The sequence below is a fragment of the Homalodisca vitripennis genome, chromosome X (assembly GCF_021130785.1).
Source record: "Homalodisca vitripennis isolate AUS2020 chromosome X, UT_GWSS_2.1, whole genome shotgun sequence".
Classification (NCBI taxonomy): Eukaryota; Metazoa; Arthropoda; class Insecta; order Hemiptera; family Cicadellidae; genus Homalodisca; species Homalodisca vitripennis.
Genome location: NC_060215.1, coordinates 28,789,904 through 28,814,337, shown reverse-complemented (window position 1 = coordinate 28,814,337; position 24,434 = coordinate 28,789,904). Strand labels below are relative to the sequence as shown.

The 24,434-nt window shown below is 31.4% G+C and overlaps 1 protein-coding gene across 4 annotated transcripts in view; it reads right to left on the bottom strand.

Moving 5' to 3' along the window:
* The window catches only part of LOC124368855 (dual specificity protein phosphatase CDC14A-like), an 87,587-nt gene that overhangs the window by 34,049 nt on the left and 29,104 nt on the right, over positions 1 to 24,434 (bottom strand). For 3 of the 4 annotated variants that reach the window (XR_006923014.1, XM_046826303.1, XM_046826305.1), the window contains exons 7-11: positions 17,092 to 17,322; positions 15,354 to 15,492; positions 13,135 to 13,393; positions 12,593 to 12,717; positions 11,201 to 11,365 (exon numbers count right to left, since the gene is read on the bottom strand). Coding sequence is in view for 3 of the 4 variants with exons in the window: in XM_046826303.1 (XP_046682259.1) it covers positions 11,201 to 11,365; positions 12,593 to 12,717; positions 13,135 to 13,393; positions 15,354 to 15,492; positions 17,092 to 17,322 (919 nt within the window). In the remaining variant the exon portion in view is untranslated. The remainder of the gene's footprint in view (positions 1 to 11,200; positions 11,366 to 12,592; positions 12,718 to 13,134; positions 13,394 to 15,353; positions 15,493 to 17,091; positions 17,323 to 24,434) is intronic. The other variant, XM_046826304.1, reaches the window with a different exon arrangement.

Here is a 24,434-nt window from a genome sequence, read left to right as displayed (position 1 = left end):
TGAACAATAAATAAAGTGGAGGGAAGCAGCTGATGCAAAAATAAAAGTGGCCGAAAATACATCAAGTTTTTTCCATCACCTACGCACATTCGAAGAACCAAGACCTTACATACCATGGGCCACTGCTCACCACCCAATTTCCTGACGCTGTTTCAACAGTTTCGTTTCCTGAAGATGTAGTATCAAGCAATTTACAATTTTTTCTTGACCTACAAACAAATTAAGCCTAAACTTGGCTACACTAGTAAAATTGCACATGCATATTACATCCAACTACTAGACTACGTCATGCTTCGACTACGCAGCAAATTTTGAGAATAAACAACCCTAAAATCTTTAAATGTTCTCACACACCGAGATATACATGACTTTAAATGAAATGACTTGCTTCCTAAAGCATTTCAGAGTTAACAGTTCATGAAGAACTATATTAGGTAATGGCCAAGCATGATAAATATGAATTAACGCAATGAACCTGTTATACTGTCTGAAGATATGATTGAGGGAAATATTACATATCTGAATACTGATCAGTGAAAGTGAAAGTGAAAGTGAAATGGAGTTCGTAAAAAGGAATAGGAAAAGGCTGGAAAGTATGAAACAAAGAGAGCACAGAAAAAGCTAGTTCTTCTGTGACGAATACAGTTCATATAATCCCACACCTATGTTAACCCTTTGAAGGCCACAATCCAATATCTTAGCATCTTATTTTAGCTTCTTAATTATCTCACTTGTTTACTTTTAGCAATGATACTATACTGAATGAAAGATCGATAAAACAAGTTTTGAGATGTGTATCATTACAAAGTTAAGACAACTAAGTTTAAATAATAAATATAATAATAATAATGTGTAATATTCTTAAAAAAATGACAAAATAAAGGAGGTAGCGACAAGTCAAACGTAAGCTTTGCTTATTTGGAACCATATGTTCATTATGATAGTATTATTTACTTTAAAATGTTTCCGTTTGTTGAATGTAGCCTGCGTTTGAGCATAACTGCCTGGCTATGGAAAACCATTAATAAAAATCTCAGCAGTGTATAAAGTACGAAGAAATTCTAAAGCGAAACTTCTTTATACCAGAGTTTGCATGGTGAATGGAACTTAATCCTTTTTGGAAAATTATTTCAACAAACTGTATTTATGATGAAAAGTAAATAGAATTTTCCGTTAAAGGTAGAAATAGTTCACACTTAACAAAACAATAACAGTTGTTCTTGACATGTTCTCTAGTTTTGACCAGTAAAATAAAAAAAAAATTAAAAAGTAGAAAGTACATTTTCCAATAATGTATGGACACTAAAAATAAATGTTTACGTAATTTTTTGAAACTAATATAATGTAAGATCTTAAATAAAACAAAACAAAAAGTATTAATAGACTATCATTTTTACCTGAGTTACAAATTAACAGAAAAGTGTAAAAGTCCTGTTCTGATACAGACCTTTTTGGTAAGTAAACTAAATTTAATGCCTGACCTCATTGGAAGTGAACCTGAATTTTCCATCTGGCCTTCAAAGGATTACATTGAAATTCAATTAGGATGAACAATGTTTTTCTAAAAATATTTTACTATAACAATTTAGACTACTTCAAAGGTGTTTCTTTAACAGAAATATCAGTCAACTCAATATGTTTAGAGCGTAATTTTTCGCACACATGTTAGACTATAAATGTGAACTTTTGTACAAATAAGAGTTCATAGAAATTATTTCAGCAACAGCAAATTACCTCCGATCCTTACCTATCTCTGAGTGTTATTGAAATATTTGCAATTCTGTATTAGTGTGTAGATTGAATTGAATTGAATTGAATTGAATCATAATTTATTTCCAATTTCGGTACATGAAATAGTGTACAAACTAGAACTTAAACTCCTTAAAACATAAACAAAGAGTAACAATGTAAAAATTAAGCAGTAATTATAAGTTATTTAATAATAAACAATTAAGGAATCTATTTATATAACTAGTTGTACATTCGTTAGTAGTAACAGTTAATTTATTTTAAGAAGTTGAACTCATTAATAAAAAATATTAGTGACCTAGGAAATAAGCCTACATGGGCCTATAGAAAGCCTGTGCGTAGGCTCGAGTTGCTGCCATGAAACCGTGGACGGATTGTAGTTTGCTGTCTTTATTCAATATAAATCATTTGAACTGCGTGGTGCGCTCGTCGCGCGCGCCCACACACACACACACACACACACACACACACACACACACACACACACACTTCATGGAATATTGTACTAATGTCAATCTTAGCGGATAATTAAAAGTATTAAAATTTAGGATGGTGTATTCCCAGAATCAAGAAGAACAACAGAGTATCCACTTATATACAGTAGTTGGTTGAGAGGATTAAAGTGAAGCAGTAAAGTTAAATATATAAATTATACTACGAGCTATCATGAATCCATTCATAATTGTCGGTAGTGGAGCAACAGGTTAGATAAGGAGGGTTAGATAAGGAGGGGGGGGGCAATGTTAGAAGTAGTCCCGTCTGTATTCAGCCGTAATAATTGATTCAGCCTCGTCAATACTGATAAGAGACAACCATTCATTTGAACGTTTTTTACACATAAATACCGATGGTGAATCAAAAATGTGGTGGTCAGGAAAATATCGACAAAGATTTCTAAATAGAAGATGGGATATATAGAAAGAGTTAGTTGATGATATGGATTTACTAATTTGCATTGGGACAACACCAATATTCCGTGCATATCGAGTATTATGAGAGTGTGAAGTTGTTGAGAAGATTATGAATCAAAAGAGTTTGAGGATTCACAGATAGGTGAAACGACGACTTGGGATGGAAAGATTACAGATGGTCTTCAAAACCAGAATTATTTTCTAGCCAGACAACAGCATGGGTCTTATGTTCAGACCATACGCTAAAATGACACCTTCTCTCTCCCATCCCACCAGTTTTGTTTGTGTCCATGTATCAGCTGGTCAACAGAAAAATGTTTAGCGTTTTGAAAGAACAACATTTCTATGAATTTTCTAGTGAACCTTGGAAAGTCCACTACAGAGGACAATTCTTTGTTGAAAAAAGTCATGATGTTGAATATTTGTCACATACTGACATTTTTCAATGGTTTTAGAGGTTCAAAGAGAGATGAACGAGAAGAGGTTGAAGATGACTCACGTCCAGGACAACCTGCAATGTCAATAATGGATAATAACATTGAAAATGTTGGTGATTTAATCCAAAAAGATCATTGATTGATTATTTATGGGGTTACTGAGATGTTAAGAGTCAACAACAAAACAGTGACGAATTTTGCATGAAGATTTTAACACGAGAAAAGATTGTGATTGATGAAGAAAACCCGGCCCACACAGCATCGGAACAATCATCCTACTCACCAGACCTTGCTCCCTCTTCCAAAAAATTAAATCTATTCTGAAAGGAACAAGATTTGAGATAAGCCATAATAAAGAGAGAGAGATGGAGACCATAAACATGCTCTCGGAAGAGGACTTCAAACATCGCTTTGAGTGGAAAACTCTTATGGGCTGCAGTAGGGATCGTGGAAGTGAGTATAATCAATGTGATAATTTTGAGGTTGTGAAGAAGTAAAAATAAAGAAAGTTAAAGCCCTCATGCAGTTATTTCATAGCCAGATCTCATATCATTCTCAAGAGTCCCAAGTTAAACTGAAGTATGAAATTCTCATTTTCTTTTAACTAAATATATCAGTAAATAACAGACAGAGCAAAAGTCTAGCGGCCAAGGCAAGCAAGAAATTTAGGGTTTGAAACAGCATCAAAACCATAGAAAACTAGAGATGTTAAGTTTAACGTGAGAACTGATTCATATAATTTCACTTGAGATTTTCAATTTGACAAGACAACAAAACCACAGAATTGAACAAGATATATACACTTGATATGAATGAAACTACAGAATTTTATCAGAGGTATCAAGTTTGACAAATAAACCAACCCAGAATTTAAATAGATACCTGAGATTCATTAATGGAACATCAGATAATTGCATTAGGGATCTAGACTTTGATATCTGACCCAAACCACAGAATTTCACTAGGGATATAGAATTTGATATCAGATCCCCACAGAATTCCACTAAAAATCAGCCTCCACTGCACAGTCTTGAAGTTATTGGTTTACATAAAAGTTATAGTAGTAATTTTAAATTTCTATTATTAATTCATTCCAATAAAAAGGTTACAGACTATCTACAACAGTTTTATTGCCTTCAACAACTTGCCCATATGTGTAAAGAAGCAAATACATGTATAAATTTTAATATTAATATTACAATTTCCAGGTTAATATTGAATTAACTTAGAGGCATTCTGAAGTCAGCTAAAATGTTATTTCAAATATCAGGAGGTATTCTTTTGTTATCTATAAAAAATCACAAATGCTTTGTGAAAATCATATTTAACTCTATTGTGCACCTAAATTAAAAAATAATTCGGTGATATGATTCATTGCAGTTGCTATTGGAATATACATACAAAGTTTATGATTACAATTCGATGATCTATACTATAGATTGAAGGTGTAACACTTATAAATCTGGCTTTAAAAATCTAAATTAAAATTTGAACTCAAAAACATAATTTGAGAAAAAATTACAAATTTGTTGTCTTGGTTACTACTCCAAATATTGAAGATGGCAACAAATGAAAATTTAGACAAAAAAATTTAATTAAGGTGAATGGGAGGTTAACATAAAGTATCATCTTGGTTCGAACATAGAAACTCAGTACATCCCAAACCTTTAAACTTTTATTTTTGGGGACCTAGACAAAAACGGAATGAATTTTGCTTTTATATGAAGATACAATATAATACTCTCTCTCTCTCTCTCTCTCTCTCTCTCTCTCTATATATATATATATATATATATATATATATATATATATATATAAAATGGTAAAATTTCAGGAATGAATTCATGATATAGAGAGATCCAGAAATCCATAGAGTTAATCACATTTTTAAATTCAGTATAGACAGTTTACTCTATATCTGATCTTGTGAGTGTTCAGAGAAAATGTTCAAAACGACCTTCCCTGCCTCACACTGGCATCTTTCCACTGTCTATTTGATACACACATGGCTCATTATCAACAAGAGCGGACTCAAATCAAACTGTCTTATCAAATAAAATCATGGCGTATAATCAGTTTCACATTTATTACAGTAAACCGGATGAGTTAAATGTGCTTCATTAAATACATACTTGGATAACTTTGTAAACAGCCATTTCCAGACCAAAGTTGTCATACACCCTTCTTTCTTCTCTCTATATAAGGAATCTGTTCCTGATATTTGTCATTGAATTTTCAAACACCCTGTATACCTATACCAGGTATTCATTCGAAGAATACTTTCCATCCTTTCACTAAAATACTAAGCAACTTAGAAAAGCTTTGTTCGAAAAGGGGAGTAAAATTTTTTTAGTTGTCTTATTAATGGGGTACTGGGCTGGGATTTTAGCTTTTTCATGATAAGTGATTAACTTTGACTAAAAACTATCTAGTTAAAGGTTTTTTTTATTACTTTTAGAAAGTATTGCAGTTTTACAGTACCATTAATACTTTGGGAGTAGTTTCCACAATTTTACGGATCAGCAAAACTCAAGAAGAACGCAGATCCTGTAGTTTCATGAGATTGATGTTTACGAGTGGATCATATACTATATTGGTTCTGCTTATTCTGTGACATCTATTGGAATGTTAGTCACACAATTCACCACTAGAATGCACACAATGTATTGAATCAGCTTATTGACAAAGGAGAAGTTTATTGTTAGAGCAGAAGCCTGGTTTCGTTTACTTGTTATCAAATAGTAAGCTATACCACAAAACCTACAAAGTGTAGCGTACCTTTGTACATTATCATCAATGGACAGTTGCTGTGTTTAAATCAGACTACATTATGTTAGTCCGGGTTGATTGTAATGAAGTATGTGTAAACAACTTTTGTTTGTTTAAGATGTCCTAAACATGTTTTTAATAACTCCATTTTGAAATGAATTTGACAATTTTAAACTAAGTGAAGGAGAAAACATGAGCAATATAGGCAGGTAAGCACTTTTAATGTATATAATAGTTTTTAAACTCTTATTCTAGCATTATATAAAGAAGCATGTGATTTACTCGAAGGACCAGCCCTCAAAGTGTTAAGGAAGTAGTTATTTAGTCTTTTGCAGGCCTCATGGCAATGATTAAAAACAATGGAAATGTAAGAGTTTGGTTTTACTCTTTTAGTGTACTTTATATTTTTTATAAAACTATAGAATTTAAACAATACATTTTTTTTCAATAATATAAACATTGTAAAATTAAAATCAAATCATTTATTTGTAATTATAAATTAAATAAGTTTGGAGCTTCTCTAACATATAACATGTAAAGAACATTAAAACAAGCTAAAACAGAGTGTAATAATAAGTTATAAAGGTGTTGAAACTATGGTTTTTTTATATCTACAGGCAAAATATATATAATAAAGTTTAACTCCCATGTAATATGGATCTTTTTTTCAGCATAACCAGACAATGAATGGGGCACTGTTACTTCGTTTTATTTCTAGTGTTGTATAAACGATTAGGTAGAGTTTCTGTAAATAATTGAAGACTTTTACTAAGAAATTTACTAAGAAGTTATTTTTAAAAGGTTTCTAAAATATACACTGCAGTACTAATTAGGATGTTTACCTTGTTAAAAAGTATGTGAGCATGAATTTACTTTAAAAATGAATCTAATAACTTTTTATGAGATGAAAAGTTATTCCATCTTTGAGGTTCCTCCCCAAAAGATTATACTCTTCCTTATGTGAGAAATATGTTTTGCTGCTAATGTAACTACGGTATGGGTAATGTAACTATGGTATGCAGCTAATGTGGTCTGTCTATCTAGCACCTCCAAATAGTGACTTGCTCAGCTGTTTTTGAAGCATATTTATCTGAAGCTCCCAGTTTTATTCCAAAAAATGCTGGGTCAGAAACTGTACAACTATCTCCAATTAGTAATCAAGTGTCAGAAAAAGCATCAGTTTGGAATGGGATATGTAAAAATTTAAGAAATGTATTTTAGAACTGTTAAATTTCAAACCACTGCTTTCAAAACCAATCATACATTTTTTTGAAAGAGTTTATTTGTATCAAATGTCAGATAATTAGTATAATTTGCAAAAAGTATTGGTTTTGAGATAGTATTAAAATTAAATAGAACCAAGTTTTTGAGCCCTGCCAGCAGTCACCGGTCTCAAGTCTGAAAAAAACTTTTTCCCTGAGCATTTGTAGTTTTTACTTTCTGAAATCTTAAGTAGGACTAAGGAAATAAGTATGAATTCTCATTAAATCCTCAAGTAAGAGCTCATGGCACATACTGGCAAAAGCCCTTAAAAAATCGTAAAATGTGCCAAGTACAAACCACGATCCATCCAAGGCCCCCATGAGATTTGTCAATACATCAAAAACTGACATGTGGGTGCTCCTACCTTTACGAAATCCAAATTGTTCACAGGTTGATCATTCACTTTTTTCCAAGTACTTCGTGATTTTATGGCAAACTGCCTTCTCTATTACTTTACAGAAAGCCAGAATCAAGGTTATCGGACAATAGTTTTCAGCTTTCCCAGGATTACCCCTTTTTAAACAATGGCTTTATAACAGACAATTTAATATTCATGGGCAAGACTCCAGTAGAGAAAAAATTAAATTAGCAATATGGGTTAATGCCTTGGCTATATAGAGTCTTGCTAACTCATGGGTAATTTCATCCCAATTATAAGAGTTTTTACAATCAATTGAACTAATTTTCATCTAATATTCCAAAACAAACCCTTTTGTTACCTTTTTTGAAATCTTCATGCAGTTTTCTAAAGTAGCAAGGTTAACCAAAAAATTGCTTGCATTTCTAATATCTTAAAAATGTAAAAGAGTGCATTAAAAAAAATAATAATATGAATATTAAACACAAGTAAAAATACATTTTTTATAAACATAATTTTAATAAAATAAGCCATTCAACTATTTTTTTAAAAACTCGTAATGTTTTTTTTTATCAGCACCATTATTGTAAATAGTAGCATGTCTATATTTTATATTGGATAAACAATTATTACTAAATTAAAAATATTTTGGTGTATACAGATAACGTATTTACAGGTTTGACAAGGTTTATTTGTTCTATTACAGTAATACACTAGCCTTGAAACAATTTTTAAATTGCAGCGGCAAGTACAAAAATCTATTCATCATATCAATACTACTTTAATTACATTCACAATCACTATACATCCCCCTAATCAACTTTAGAATCAAGTACGTTTTCTCATGTCATCAATTTAAATAAACTGTTAGACAATAAAAACAATTGCTCCAAATATATAATAAATTAAACTAAAAATAAGAAGAAGAATAAAAAGCCTAGCCATCTTTAACACATGAAATTATTTCATTGTTGTAACCTCTGAATTCTTGTAAAGAAAATTTCAATGATATCTAGTGGTTATTTTTGATTCATCAACGTAGTCTATGAAATGAATGTTTTGCGTAACGTAACAGGGATTAGTAAAATCAGCAGGTGCAACTATTTACGTTTTTTTTAGTGCACTAACCTCAAATTTTATTATTGTTTTAGTACATGTAATTGTACAAAATACAGCTGTTTTATAAACTTGACAGTATGACTATGTTAACCCTAGAACACTACCGTGTTTCGATATACCTTTGTTACTACCGATACGCGTAAATTTTACGTAGCAAATTTATATTTTGTTTTTTAGGTTATGTAAAGCTTTATTTTCATGCCTGTGTATTGTGTTTGTGTATTTTCTTGCCTATGTGCTTACTTAAGGTGATGATGCGTGTGTTTAAGCGTGTGTGCGTGTGTGTAATGCGTGCATGTGTGATACATGGTGTTTTCCTAACCTTATCTTCATATCTACAATGCCATAGAAACTCATCCTTTCCAAACAGCCTAAAAATTGTCTACTAATTCCAAGACTTTTATTTACCAAAAAACAACCTAAAATAGGTTTAGTTACTCATTTTACTATATACACTTATACGTAAAATATACATATTTTTTATCAATCAATACTACCGCTATGTAAAATTGATGCACGGCCTAAATAAAAATCAATATTGAGATAAGAAAAAGAACTACACACACCCTTACACTTCGGAGGACGAACGACCATTGATCAGTAGAAGCAATGCCCAAATCTTAAACCGAAGGGTTGGGGGGGAGAGTAGGTGTGACTATAAACATGACTCATATACGTAAAACTTACGCACGGTAGTGTTCTAGGGTAAGTTATTATGTAATAAAAATTAACTAAAACATGTAAGTTTTAATTTTTGTTTCACGTAAAAATTTGTTTATCACAGAGCAAAAGTGTCTTTCGGCGGTGTGTGTGTCATCGTAAAACATGCCTGCACATTGAAAACAGCCACTTTTGTTTCTAGTGAAAAAAATACTATTTAAGCATAATAATTGAACTGATAGGGTGATTTCAAAATGTTTTGAGCTTTTATTAGTGGTACCTCAAAATATTGATTGCAGTTTAAAAATGTTAGTTTTTGATAAGGAGAAGGTAGAAGGCAACTCTTTCTTTTTGTAAACATTTTATTGTTGATTAACCCAATGAGAAATTCAAACTCTCACAAACAGAACTTTAACAGATTGTTTGATATTTTAGTAAAAAGATGGAAAGTGTTGAATTAACTCCTCTTTTTATGTAAACGTATATAAAATATCTCATTTGGTCTTGTAAAATGAACGTTTCGGGACTTTGGTTCTGGAATATCTTTATCCATTACCAAAATAAAGGGACACATAACAGAATCTTTAGAATATAAGTAATCCTTAAATACATGTAAATAAGGCTACAGTGAATAATTAATTAAATTAAATTGTATACTAGGACATTTGTACAGAAAAAATGGTATAAAGGTATTTAGAGCTACAAAAATTAGCAATATCACTTAGTAGAAAATTCCATACGTAAATTATTCCTTAGTTAAACCTGAAAATTAACAGTTTGATGTTTGTAATCATTGTTAATTTATGTTTACTCCTAAAGCCCGATTTACATCAGTTGAGTAAGAGACCGAGTAGAAAGCCGCGTTAGTAGATGACTGTAAACTCGACTAGTGTAAACAACTGGGCAAGTCGAGTTGTTTGGCCAAGAAGGTAGTTACTTGACCACTTTTATAACCTGAACCTGGCCATTTAAAAAGTAAAGATTCTATAATAATTATAACTTGGTTAATATCATATTCAATGGTTGCATCCCTGATAAAACAAATTAAGTCTATAAAAAATGCTAATAAACAAATGTTTTTTTGTTTTTAGCAGTTATTTATTTTTCACTATTATATGTCATCTAAATGTGAGATAAATTATCATTCAAATATGGTAAGAAGGACCCTTTAAATGTTTATCTTTAAAATTACAATTTTTAATATCTTAATCATCCCTGATTAACCTCTAGAATCTTGATATGATACCTATCTCAAGGGATGTCTGTTGTTTGTTGCCAAAACTAAAGGGCAGATTTGATATTGCCAAATATGATCAAAAGTTTAAGACTTTGAGAATAGTTATTTAAAATTGGATGTATTTGTCCTATCTTGAGATACATTTTTACCAGAAAGTAGTGTCTCAATTTTCCATGGAATACTTAAAAAAAATTTTTTGAAATCTGAGTGGATTTCTAGATTAATTTACACTGTTAACCCAACAAACTATAACTTAGTCAAACACATTAGTCAGCTCTCCCGCGCTTACTCAACTAATGTTAATCAGGCTTTAAGTTTATCGATGCCTTGCCGACTACTTGGGATAACTGGGAGTTCACTGGGTAAAAAATGGAAACTCTATTTGTTGTTTTATTCATCAATAACTAAATGGCTGGATCTATATGGGGACATGTACTTTATACTCTGTTTGATTCCAAGAAGTAAAGGAACAGAACAATGAGTATCACAATGGTAGTTGATTTCTTGTGCTGATCAGGTTTAACAATTGCTCACCACAGCCATGTTTACTGACAAATAATATAGAAAAATAGTGAAATTGATGTCATACATTACAGCTGTAAACTGTTTCTCAAGAAATAAACAGGAACACTCCCACGTAAATGTATTTAAGGCTCACTGAGTAGGTAAATAGCGAATAGCGATGAGTAGTACTGACCTTTTGTTGATGACGACTGTGGATCTAGAGATGCGTTTGACGCTGAGCGCGGAGCCAGTAGAATCTCCGGAACTGATAGAACTCACTTTTGCCAGTTTTACTGGGCAAGTCTCTGGGGCTATATTTACATTTTGTTTGTTTCTGGGGTTTATCCTCGCACTGCTGCTGTAGACAAAAGTACTTTGGATAGTTTTATTACTTATAGAAATTTTCTACGAGCTCTGGAAGACATGAATGGTAATAAAAAGTGATATTAAATTTAAATTGTTGTATGAGACAAATTAAAAATTATAGGATTTACGATTTAAGTAAGTGCCTAGATTTAATGTAATAATAAAACAGAATGATATGAAATTGAGCAATAAGAATATTGTATTTTTTGCTTGAAACTAAAAGCCAGAAGCTAATCTACTCAAAATACAATACTCAGCTAAGTGCAACGATACTATTTAATCACTCGTCATTACAGCAACTAAAAGAGAAAAGTATTAACATGAGCTCCTCATGCATAAAATACATTGCTGAGCCATAAACCAGCTGAACCAAAATAATCAGTAGCTATCAATGTGAAACTGGGCAGCAACATTCTATGAACTTACTTCTTGTGGCAACTTACTTTAGAGGAAGTAAATGATGAAATTAATAAATATAACTAGAGGACGTTCCAGGCCTACCATTTAGTCCTCTGAAGAAGATACCAATGAAAATAATGTTCCACTATGTTATACGTACTCAAGGTTAAGTAATAACACGAGGGGATGGGTGTTTTGTAATGTTGTGATATTGAAGTTCAAATCAATGATGTGTATACATCGGAATTCAAATCATATTTTAGGATTTGTAAGCCACGTCACTCAAATATGATGATGCCATCGGATATTAGATACCATGGAAGTGTGCATGGTAGGCTCAACAACGATTGCAATATCTAATAATCTTGATCCGATCACATAGTAAACATAATTATTTTGTGATGAACAATCACATTATACTTGCTACACCTTAGTTAAGAATGTAAAGACCGTTAACAAGTTAGTTTAATACTAATGCTTACTGAAATTCATAATTTATCAGCTGTTCACTTCTATTTAAATTGACACCTTAAATTTAACTTCATTGCAATCTAAGTAAAATATTTACCTCGACAATGTTATGCACTTTTAATAATATGAAAATAATTTAAAGTTTTATACACTTTTTACAAACAATGAACGATATACGATACATATATCAATATAAATAGAGCTGTTTAAACAACTAGAAATCTATACAAGTTTAAAGTTTGTTTTACGTTGTAAACTGTAAACTGATATTTACTTAAATAATTACCACTAGAATATATTGTAAATCAAAAATCTTAATAAATGTTGTTGAAATAATTGGTATACGCACTACAGTCCAGTAGAGCCGAGAGTCCTGGGGTGAAGTCTACGAAATGCCTTAATGTGGTTCAAACGGTCTCCTTGGGTCAAGTTTGAACTCCTACATTTCATGTCCTTCCAACAATAGTTTGGTTCCTGTGTTAAACCAACGATAATTTTTGTTAAAAAATTTAAAAAATACTTATAAATGCAATATAACCTGATGTTAGTATTTTAAATTTGCGAACAATCTCAATATTGAATATTTATTTACTATAATGTTAGTTTTAGTTCGGCCAACAGTAACGGTTTACAATAATAACAATTTTTAATAATTTTTGTACAGTACTACACCATTTCCTCCTAATACGACAATTTAGAGTTCTAAAACTAAAACTAAATAAAAAAGATACTAATAGTGTCATAACCAACATTTTAAACTATTTTGCATTACTCCAAATTGGTTAAAAAAGTTCAGTGTATCAAAAAACTATTTAATTTTTTACAAGATGAAAAATTAATGTTAACTGTTTATAGATCTAATATAACAATTAAAATTCTGTTCAGACGTACCCTACTAACACTCTCTAGAGTGTGGCCTATCTTCTTATCTTCCTTTTGATCTTCCAGTTTCATAGTATCCACTTTCTGCAGAATTCTCGACAACGTATCCGAAGCTTTTCTCAGTTTCTGAGACGAGAACGGACTTCTGCTGACAATGTCTTTCCATTTCAAACTGTATATTCCGTACGTGTGCTTTGGCAAGTTGTTTGGGTTGCGACCCTGTAATCGGCGCATCTGGTCTCCTTCCGTCCACATCTGGGCCTCTTTCCTTTAACACAAGCATAAGATTCAAGATCTTTATTGGTCTTTAAACACATTCAATAGTGCAATGGACTTCGTCAAGTTACTAAAATATTCTAAACTAAAACTAAAAACAAACTACTCAGATTCTACCTACTCAATCCAGCCTACCAGCAAATATATAGATCTATACAATTAATAACAATAATAACCAAACAACCAACAGATCTATATAAATTAACAATAATAAATAACTATTAACACATTTAACATGGATAAAATTTTAAAACTCAACAATATTAAAACTAAATAAATAATAAATAACTGAATAAATAAATACATTGAGAGACAAAATTTAAAAAAATATTATTCATTTATGTATATACAGATAAGTTAATAAATTAAAACACATACTATATCACGAATAAATAAAACAAATACAAACAATACAAACAAACAATTACGGTTTATAATTTAACAAATCAATGGGACACACAACGAATATTAATTTTAAAAGCATAAAAATGTAAATATGTAATACATGTAAGGATTAATCTGTAATAACATTTTATATAGCTTTGTTATCAAAAGATGGGTAGGTTTACAGTTAATTTTCTGTTAAATAATATAAAAGTATTGCTACTTTACTTGACAGCAAATCAAGCAAGTCCACATGCAAAGAACCAAGATTTTAACATGATTGCATGAGATCCCTGATGTAATTTCGGAAATTGCAGAGAGGGAGTTTATCAAATAACTGGTAAAATATTTGATTTGTTATATCATGAATTTTGTATTACCAATACTTACTTTTAAAATAAATAAATAAATAAGGACTTTATTTTGGAGTGGTTTTCAACAATAATTGCTGGTTTACAAAACGACTCATGTCTTATTATAGTTCTTAAAAAATTAAAAGCTTATTTTATAGTTATTAATAAATAAAACATAATATTAGACATACAGTTATATATGGCTATATCACCTTGTATTGTACATTAAATACTTGTATATATTTTCTTTGTATGTCGTTTCAGATACACCCTGGCCTGTTACGCTGGAGGACAGTTCATTATATAATTTGGGAGCAAAGTACGCAAATCGCTTTCTTTCAAATTCACGGCGAACGCGAGGCATCTCTAACACTTGATCCTGTCTAGTACTGCGAGATCGGACTTGAGACCTGCTTTTTAGTTTTTCTCTCAGATATCCCGGCCTGCCAGTGGTCAGGATTCTGTAAACCACGCATGATTGTGTTCCTTGTGTGTAAACCACTTTTCAGAATAATTTTGTTCCTTTATTTCCTCTTATACTGACTATTTCAACCCGTACTTGACTTGAATACTACTCTGTGCCCTTGTGAGGGCAGCCAATAATATATTGTTAATTTATAATTTCTTGTACCATAAATATTTTTTCATACATCACAGTGAAATCTTTAATGCTTTTAACAAATAATGCATCTGTGTTCTGAATACAGATGCCTGATCCAACTTGCAGGGGAAAAATACAATTGAGAATGGAATGGTTTTTGTTTGATCAAATATACTATTTTAATATATTTTTATGAAAAGTAAAATATGTGTAGAATAACCATTAATAAATTTGATAACAGATGCAACGTTGTTTTATGCAGCAATTTTATAACAGATGCAACGTTGTTTTATGCAGCAATTTTATAACAGATGCAACATTGTTTTATGCAGCAATTTTATAACAGATACAACGTTGTTTTATGCAGCAATTTTACCTATGCATCGCCAGCTCAGATACAAGCTAAAAATGGTGTTTAAAAAGAGCAAACACAAACTGTTTTATTAACTGATTAGTCAAAATATAATTCAAAATAACTTGAAAACAAGATATAAGGGCATTTATTTGAATGCTTTAAACTAACCATATAATACCTATACATACGCAGAAAGTCAATGTATAATAACACAGTTTGACTGCTGACCATAGATCAAGATAAGTGATTGCATACTTACGTCTTGAGCCACTCCTGCTGATGGCCAATTATGGAGCCAGGCCTGCATATCCGTATCCATGCTATGGCCTCTAGCACCGAGAACCTGTAGTGCTTCATAATGTAGCAGCCTATCAGAGACCCTGTGCGCCCCAGCCCCGCTGCCATTCACAATCAAAAAAATGTACATAAATAATGGGCAGTTTTTAAATACATTTGTTGCATGTTGAAGCATTATAGGTTCTTTTGTATATATGTGTATATTAAATTGCCACTATATAACAGTGTCGGATTTCAGAGGCTGCAATAAGTGGAAGGTGAAATGGAACTGAAATCAACATTCACATTGAATCAGCCCTTCTCACCATAGCTACGTTATGAGTAGAAAACTCATGCAGCCCACTGATTATAATGAGCGCCGAGTCAGAAAATGGATGATGGATGAAAATGGATGACCTAACTTCACCCTGAGCCCACTTTAATTCTAGTAATGATAGTAGTAGAGCCTGCTTTCTCAGTTCTATATTCCACTATGTTTGAAAAGGTTTGTTGTAATATATTTTATTACTTTCTTTTGAACTTTACTTTTTAGCTTGTGTATATTTTTTGAATTTTCTCCTCCACAATTTACCATCCACCAAATTTTGCCACCCTGGGCTATAGCCCTTTAACACATTCGCTGCGGGCGGTAACTCTGGTTACCACTGCTACACTGCTCTAGGAGCGGGCGGTAACTCTGGTTACCACTGCTACGTTGCTCTAGGAGCAGGCGGTAACTCTGGTTACCACTGCTACGCTGCTCTAGGAGCGGGCGGTAACTCTGGTTACCACAGAACCTTTGTTCTAAAATGAGGTCAGTGCGCGGCCAGCACTCGAGCTATCACAACACTGTATTTCTCGCTCCTCGGGAGGTATTTTTATGCACTTAGTTTTCACATTAAAGTTTTTCATTATTTTTAATAATTTTTTTGAAGTTTTTTTTAGTAGTAAGTGATTGTGCAACACAATGGATCTTCCCCCGGGAACAAGTGGTGTACAACAACCAAGTTCTAGGCGTATTTGTAAATAATAAACAACTTTTGGGTGGGTTAGTTAGGATCTATATACACATTTGTAACGATATTTTATTTTATTTAACTTATTTTTTCTTTTTTCTTACATTTTTATAAACTTACGCTCAAAACTATTTTTTGTAAACTACAATCATCTCAAGAAAACATTTAAATATATTTTGTTATAATTACTCACCACATATTTGTAAATAATAACTGAATTTGAGTGAGTTAGCGTAGATGTATATAAACTTTTTCACATTTTTATAAACTTTTACATTCATTTTGGTTTACACATTTACGTATAAATATTGTTTATGTCTGTCTAAATAAATAAAATACAGTTCACTTAGCTACAAAGTATTCATTTGGAATATTCCCACTGCCATAAAAGGGTGTTCCCTTGTGCGAGCAGTAACTAGAGTTACCAGCTGGCAAGGAAGACTGTCTTAGGAGCTAGCAGTAACTATAGTTATCGCATTCCCAAAATGGTAAAGAGTGATAATTTTTGTGAACAATGATTAATTTTCATATATTTCTGTCATATTTTATCCAAAAGTAAGTAAAAATATATTTAAAAAATTTCAGTATAGGTATATAGAACTCTATATAGGGATTTTTAGCAGCGAACGTGTTAAGTCCATCTGTAAACCCAGCTCTGTTCCCATTTAAGTGTTAAGACATTGTTACCGGTAATTAATTAATTACCTTTGCAGTGGACAGCTATGACACCAGTAGCACTCTCTGCAATGTTGAGGAACTGCCTCACAATGTTGTCCGTGGGAGTGCTTCCGTCCAGGAAGAACAGCTCTTTGTGCTCGAACCCTCCAGTAGTGAACCTACTGGCCTCGTATATCTTCTTGTTCAGTCGAACCACTGTGGTCACATTGTTCTTGCGGAAGTAGGCAAAATAAGACTCAGGTGAATGTAATGGATAACCTAAAACAGTAGGAAACGTTGGCTGAGGAATCCTATAGTTAAAATTTCGTGAGGTTAATAATAATAGATAGTGCCTCAAATTTCACAAACATTTACGTTTTCTATTATGACCTTTCTACTCTACCAGAGAATTGTGACTCCTGTAAGAAGTTGTGGTGTTATTTGGGTTCCATAAATTTTACGGGAAATAAAAATTATATCCCGAGAACAAGCATGCAGTTGTTTAAATTTATGCCATTTTATAATCAATAAATTACTACAAACTATTAAAATTTATAAAAATAAACTATAGTTTGTTGACAAATAATGTAAGTAAACATTCCAAAACCATCACATATATAAATAGATATTTTAGTGAAAGCACTTTTTTGAGTCAGGTTCCTAAACAGATATTTCCAAAGGACCTCAGAAGGAAATATCCATATTTACATTAATTGGGTTTTAAAGATCTAAAAGTTAGATAAATGTTAAAGAATTACAGATTTATTTGTACAGATTCTTAACCTAATTGTCTAAGTTCATCAAAAACAATCCATCACTTTGGTGTGCATCATAGTTACAAACTGGTTTTGATTCGAATTAAATGAGAAGTGTTTGAGACAAAGTTTCTTCAATTTTGTTAAGTATTTATTCAGCCATTATATTGCAGATTCAAACAAAATTGTTGTTACTTTTTTGGAGTATTTTGTTAATTAAAGTAAAACATGATTTCTTTGTCTTAAAAGTCTGCAAATAAAAAAAATGTAAAAAGGAAAATTATTTACTGACCACACATTTAACTACATAATCGGTCTGTACATAACATAGAAGCTAACATAACTTACATCTATTATTATGAGATTTGTGTCTATGTATGTAAATAAACAAATATACACTGACATTTTCACACAATCACTATTTTTACTTGGGTAATATATAATATATATATTATATAAATCCCCCCAAAACATTATGTCAGGCACAAACAGCATTATCAATTAGGGTGTGTGGCTAAAGGGCCAGGTCAAATTGGTTCACACCCACACACTAAGGAGCACATAGGACTAGGAACAGTACTGTAGCCAATTACCTGTCAATTTCTAGCCTTATTGTCATTCTGACGAGCAAAAACCAAATGAATTGTGTGTCTCTTTTATCACGAATTAGCGATTTCAGTATAATACATGTTGTATGATATCCTTTTTTTTTAGTAATGATGTTAACAATCTATGTACAAGGCATATCCAAAAAGTAAGTGTACTGAGGCTGTCACGGCCAAAGGGATTTTTCCCAACTATTTGATTACTGACGTGTAACCTGATTCTTCCCCTCTGCAAGGAGACCCGTTCGGGGTCGGTATGCTGAGAACTGTCGATGCAACAATACTTTTCGTAAAAAATGTCAATCCAAACTCCCACCAAATGCGAAATACACAGCATCATCCGTTATCTCGTTCTGAAGGGAAATCTCAGGTTGATATCTATAATGAGGTAAAAACTGTATATGGTGATAAAACTATGAATTGTACAAGTGTGTTCGCGAGTTTAAAAACGATCGTACATCTGTGCATGATGATCGGAACAACAAAAGACCTTCAATTGTGCCACACATTGACTGTGGATGACCTTTTAAGGATATTTTTGCAAATTTATAGACGTCTAGTACACGGAATTATCAACCCTCGGATATTGGAAACTGTCCGTGAGAATAGTCTCAGAACAGCTGTCAGACCAGCACAAGTTGAATTGAGTGGAGGCAGAGCAAGAGCTTTTAAGACGCTACAACTCCATGGAGATAAATTTCTCCACTCCATTGTTAGGAATTATGGAGATTATTTATTTATTTATTTTGTATAATAACTAGACGAATATTATCCCAAAACAGTTATATTACAAATACAAGTTAATAATAAAAATTAACAATATTTTATATATATATATATATATATATACATATATATATATATGAGTACATGAAAAGACTTAAATACAAAATCACTATTAGGCTGAGAAAAAATTAACTGTTTCTATTACAGCATGAGAAAGAATACAAACAGTACAATACATAATAATATTATAAAACTGTAACAAAAATTGGTTACTACCTTAAGTTTAAAACATAATATTTAGCTTAGTGATGAATACATTAAAATGATTTTTAATTATATCCAATTCATTTTTATACATATTTAACAACCTAATGCCATTAAAAAAAAAACCATGGAGGGTCTCAGATTACTTCTTGCAACATGCAGAAAAACCTTTCCAACAAAAAAAGGGCTATCAACTAAGTTATGTAAAATTTTATGAAGGAATATCATAACAGATCCGTCTCCTCTTGTGAATAAAGTTTTAAAGGAAAACCCTCTTCTTAAGACAGTTGCTGACAGGTTTCGCTCATAAACATGAAATCTTTTGAAATATAAAAACTAAAAAACTTGTTTTTAATTAACTCAGAGAAGCAATACTATGAATTAAACAACGGCTCCAAATAATTGCACAATATTCCAGCCTATCTCACAAATACATTACATACTTTAATGATACAATCAATTAAATGGAGAAACGTTGTGTTTTTAATTACAAAACCCAACATCCTATGGCATCTATTTATGGTAAAATTAAGGTGATTGTCAAACATAAAAGCCGAGTCAAATGTTATCCCAAGATCTTTAATCTGAGTCACCATTTGTAGATTGGTGCCATTAATAGAGTTAAACATTTTTTCCTGGTACATGCCATCACAAAACACTTTGTTACGTTTTAAAATAAGTTGTTATCTAAGCACCAAAGGCTAAGTAGACTTTGCGTTGATTACAGTTTAGCAGTTATTGTCTCGAATTTCTACATGCAGTTTCAAATCATCAGCATACAAAAGGCATTTAGACCGTGTAAAATAATTAGGAAGATCATTAATATATACTAGAATGGGCCTAAGTTAGATCCCTGAGGAACATCTGAAGCATTAATGTATTATTTTGTAATTATAAACCTAAACCAGAATGTTTCCCTTCCAAACAAGATAAAGGATGACACCGCACATTTTTCACTTAGTGGGAGATTGGATTAACATTTTTCACATAATGTACTGTCACATTGACAGCATACTGACCTCAAAACCGGTTTAGGTGCGGAGGGGAGGAATCAGGCAACACAGCAGTGTAGCCAACATATTGAAAAAATCCCTCCAGCCCTGAGAGCCTTACTTACTCTACTTACTTTCTGGATATGACTCATATTACTATTAGTTTTAGGATAAATTACAAATACCAAAAATCTGGTTTTGATTGGGGAAGTAAACTAACAGGATGGAAATACGGGCCGTCCAGATTCCCTCCACTTGTGTGTGGGTGAGGTCTGTTTGTAAGTGTGAGGCCACCTGGGCGCAGCTGCTTTCAATTATAGTGCCATAACTGATAATGGCATACACTGGCAAATTAATAGCGCAAGTATAATGGCAGGCATTACACTAGACGATACAGCATTTTTATCTGCAGTATGTAAGCCATAAACGGAACTGACAAATCACTGTGAATTTTACTTCCATCTTTCAAACAAGACTTGTCTGATAATGAACATCTAATACATACTTTCAGTTATTTCTATTTATTTTTGTTATTAGAACTGATTTTACATGCTTGTATATTTTATTGCAACTGTTACTTTCTTGGTCTTATTTTTGGAACTGGAAATTCACGATGTTTTATTTGTTTGAAGGAAAATAGTAATTAGTTTTAATCTATAAGTTTTAGATTTCTAATCCCTTAATAGATTAATTGTATCCATATAATCACATGCTTTAAAATAATTCAAACAAACAGCTAGAGTGTTTTGGGATTATAGTTACAAATCCACTTTCACAACTTAATTATTAAATTTTTTTACAGATACGATATATTTTGCGATGTAATTTCTATTAAATACAGAGACACAAAAACATTATAAACCGACCACTCATCTTAATCTTCTTTACTTGTATCTCTTATCTTACTTTATCAATAGAGGCAAATGGTGTAAGCCAATACCCTCTAATACATATACTAATAATGAATGAATGAATGAATGAATGAATGAATGAATGAATGAATGTTTATTGTCATATTACATCTTACAAGATCCAGCTATGCTGGTAAGACAGATGACATAGTCAGAAATTTCCCTTTTTTCAGTCTCCCATCGTTAGTACTAATAGATTTAACAAGATTCTAGCTAAAATGATTTGCTAACAAATAAATAAGCTCTATTCTAAATAACAGTATTAATATTTTTCAGCTATGAATAAATTAACTATAAACTAATTAACAGTATTAAAACCTATGTCAAACATTTATTTTGTAAAGCATTCCTGAGTCAGATAACATTAAAATTGTAGTACACCATAATGTAATAACAATCATTCATTAACCTAATTAACAAATAAAACAATAAAATTAGTTTAAATATAAATAATTAACAAAATAAAACAATAAATTACTAAAACAATTAACAAATAAAACAATAAAATTAATAAAACCATGAATAAATCAAAACAATAAAATTGGTAACAATATAACAATATTCAAATAACAAAATGGAGATCAATTATTGAATTTTGTATTATATTAATTAAGTTTCTTAGGAGAAAACACTTAATCTTCATAACTAAATTTATTATGTTTTTGTCATTTAGAAATTCGGAAATCTTGTAGTAAGCCTTTTTGACAAACATACTTTTTATTCTATCTAAGAATTCAACTTGTGGCATTTGTTTTTGAAATTGTTAGGCAATTTGTTGTAAAGTTTAATACCCATATAATACAAACTTTTTTCAAAATATGGCTGTGGTGTGTACAGGATATATTAACAAATTGGTATTTCGTATTGTGTGTTGATATAGTTGAAAATTTATTTAGTCTTTAGATGAACTTGACTCAGTACTTTAATAGAACTTGAATGATTCAGTCTTCATTTTTTCTCATGTACTTCATAAGTACAGAGTATTCTTACATTTTCAGTTCTCTTAAATTTTTCTTTTAGAACTTCTAATGGATGGTATGTCATTATTCTTATAATCTTTTTATTCGGATTTTTAACACTTTTTCTGTTATCTCTACTGAGCCCCACAATGTAATTCCAAACGTCATTATTGAGTAAAAATAGCCATAGTATAGGGTCATCTTTGTTTTTTTAAACTTGTGATGTGTGTAACACAGCTCATATTGAAAACAAATAGAATTGAGTTTTTTACATAAGTTTTGTATTTGTTCTGTCCAAGTCATATGCTCATCAAAACAAACTCCCAACAGTTTTTACATTTTTGCAGCTATTTATTTGTTCTTTATCTATTGTGACTGTAAACATTTCTTCTCTTTGCTGTCTGTTTTTGAAGTGTGAAATAATATTTGTTTTTGTAGTATTCAGAATCATTCCATTAACTTTAAACCACTCTTCTAATTTAACTATAGTTTGTTTCTACTAATAATGTCATTACATGTAAGTTTTTCTCCTTGATTATAGCTGTGGTGTCATCAGCATATAAGACTAATTTCGTGTCTATGTCTTGTGGTAGATCATTTGTATACAATGTAAATAGTAATGGTCCTAAAATCGATCCTTGCGGAACTCCTGACACTACATTTTCATACTCTGAATGATACTTTTTATAGTCTGATACTAAAGTTGTTTTTTTGTTTTCTTTCTGTAATATATGACTTAAACCAATTTAAAGATGTGCCCTCTACTCCATATTAATTCTAATTTCTTCACTAAGATATCATGATCTACACAATCAAATGCCTTTGATAAATCACAGCACACTGCCACTGTAGACTGTGATCCATCCAAAGCACTGTAAACTTCCTCTGCAAGGTTGGTAAGTGCTGTGTCAGTTGAGTAATTTTTTCTAAAGCCATGTTGACATCCAGTAATCAGACTATTTTTTTCTAGGTATTTGTATAATTGATGGTTTACTACTTTCTCATATAGCTTGGAAAACACTGGTAACAATGAAACTGGACGATTAGTTTTTTGACTTGAGTTTTCTCACCTTTTTTGTAAATGGGTTTCACTACTGAATTATTTAAGCTTGTCTGGAAAAACACCTGTTCCTAACGATTGATTAACCAAATTTGTTATTGGCTTCACAAGATATTCCTTACAGTCTTTAACAATTATTGAGGGAATTTCGTCCCAGCCAGTAGACCACTTGTTAGGCAACGTTGATATTAATTTATGAATTTCTTTCGCTTGAACAGGTTTTAAAACGAAAAGACGTACTGTTAACTTTTTGTAATTTTCCCACTGCTTTTACCGGAGGAGCTTTTTATATTCAATTGTTCTACAGTCTTTAAATAAGATTCATTAAAATGATTAACCATCTCACTATGTTCTCTAATTACTTTCCCATTTAACCACTATTTCTCTTTACTCCATCATGATTTTTTGTGTTTTTATACCAATTTCCTGTTTTATAACTTGCCAGGCTGCTTTACCCTTGCAGTTAGATTGTTCTATGTATAAATCATTAGCTCTACGCTTAGCTTCTCTAACAACCTTTTTAAAAATTGTATTATATATTTTATAATGGGTTTTAATTTCTTCATCATTTGAAACTTGTGCTTGTTTGTGGAGTTTTCTCTTATTTCTACTTGAAATTTGTAACCTTTTGTTATCCACTTTGCTCTAATCTTCCCTCTAATTTTGACGGATTTAAGTGGAAAAGAACAATTAAACATGAAAAGGAATTCTCTTAAGAAACTATCAAAGTTTTCATTCACTTTTTTTGGCATTGCTGAATTCCCATTCAGTATTTTTTAACGTTGATCATAAAGTCATGTCTAGCTTCTTTAGTGTATCTTCTCTGAATAACATATTTATCCCCTACTTCTATTTTCAAATATGGGGCAAAGTTGTTATAATAGCATTGTGGTCAGAGAGGCCAACATTCGTAACTAAAAAATTATCAATCTTAAACCTATTGTTTGTTATTATGTTATCTAGACATGTTCCACTTGCTGGTCTTGTTACCTCAACAATATTTATTTTAAAGCCATTATAATTAAGTATTTCATATAATGTTTGTGGTTCCTTTTTATTTAATACATTGATGTTGCAGTCTGTAGCTATTAAAATATTGACATTTTTTTTATTTCTGAA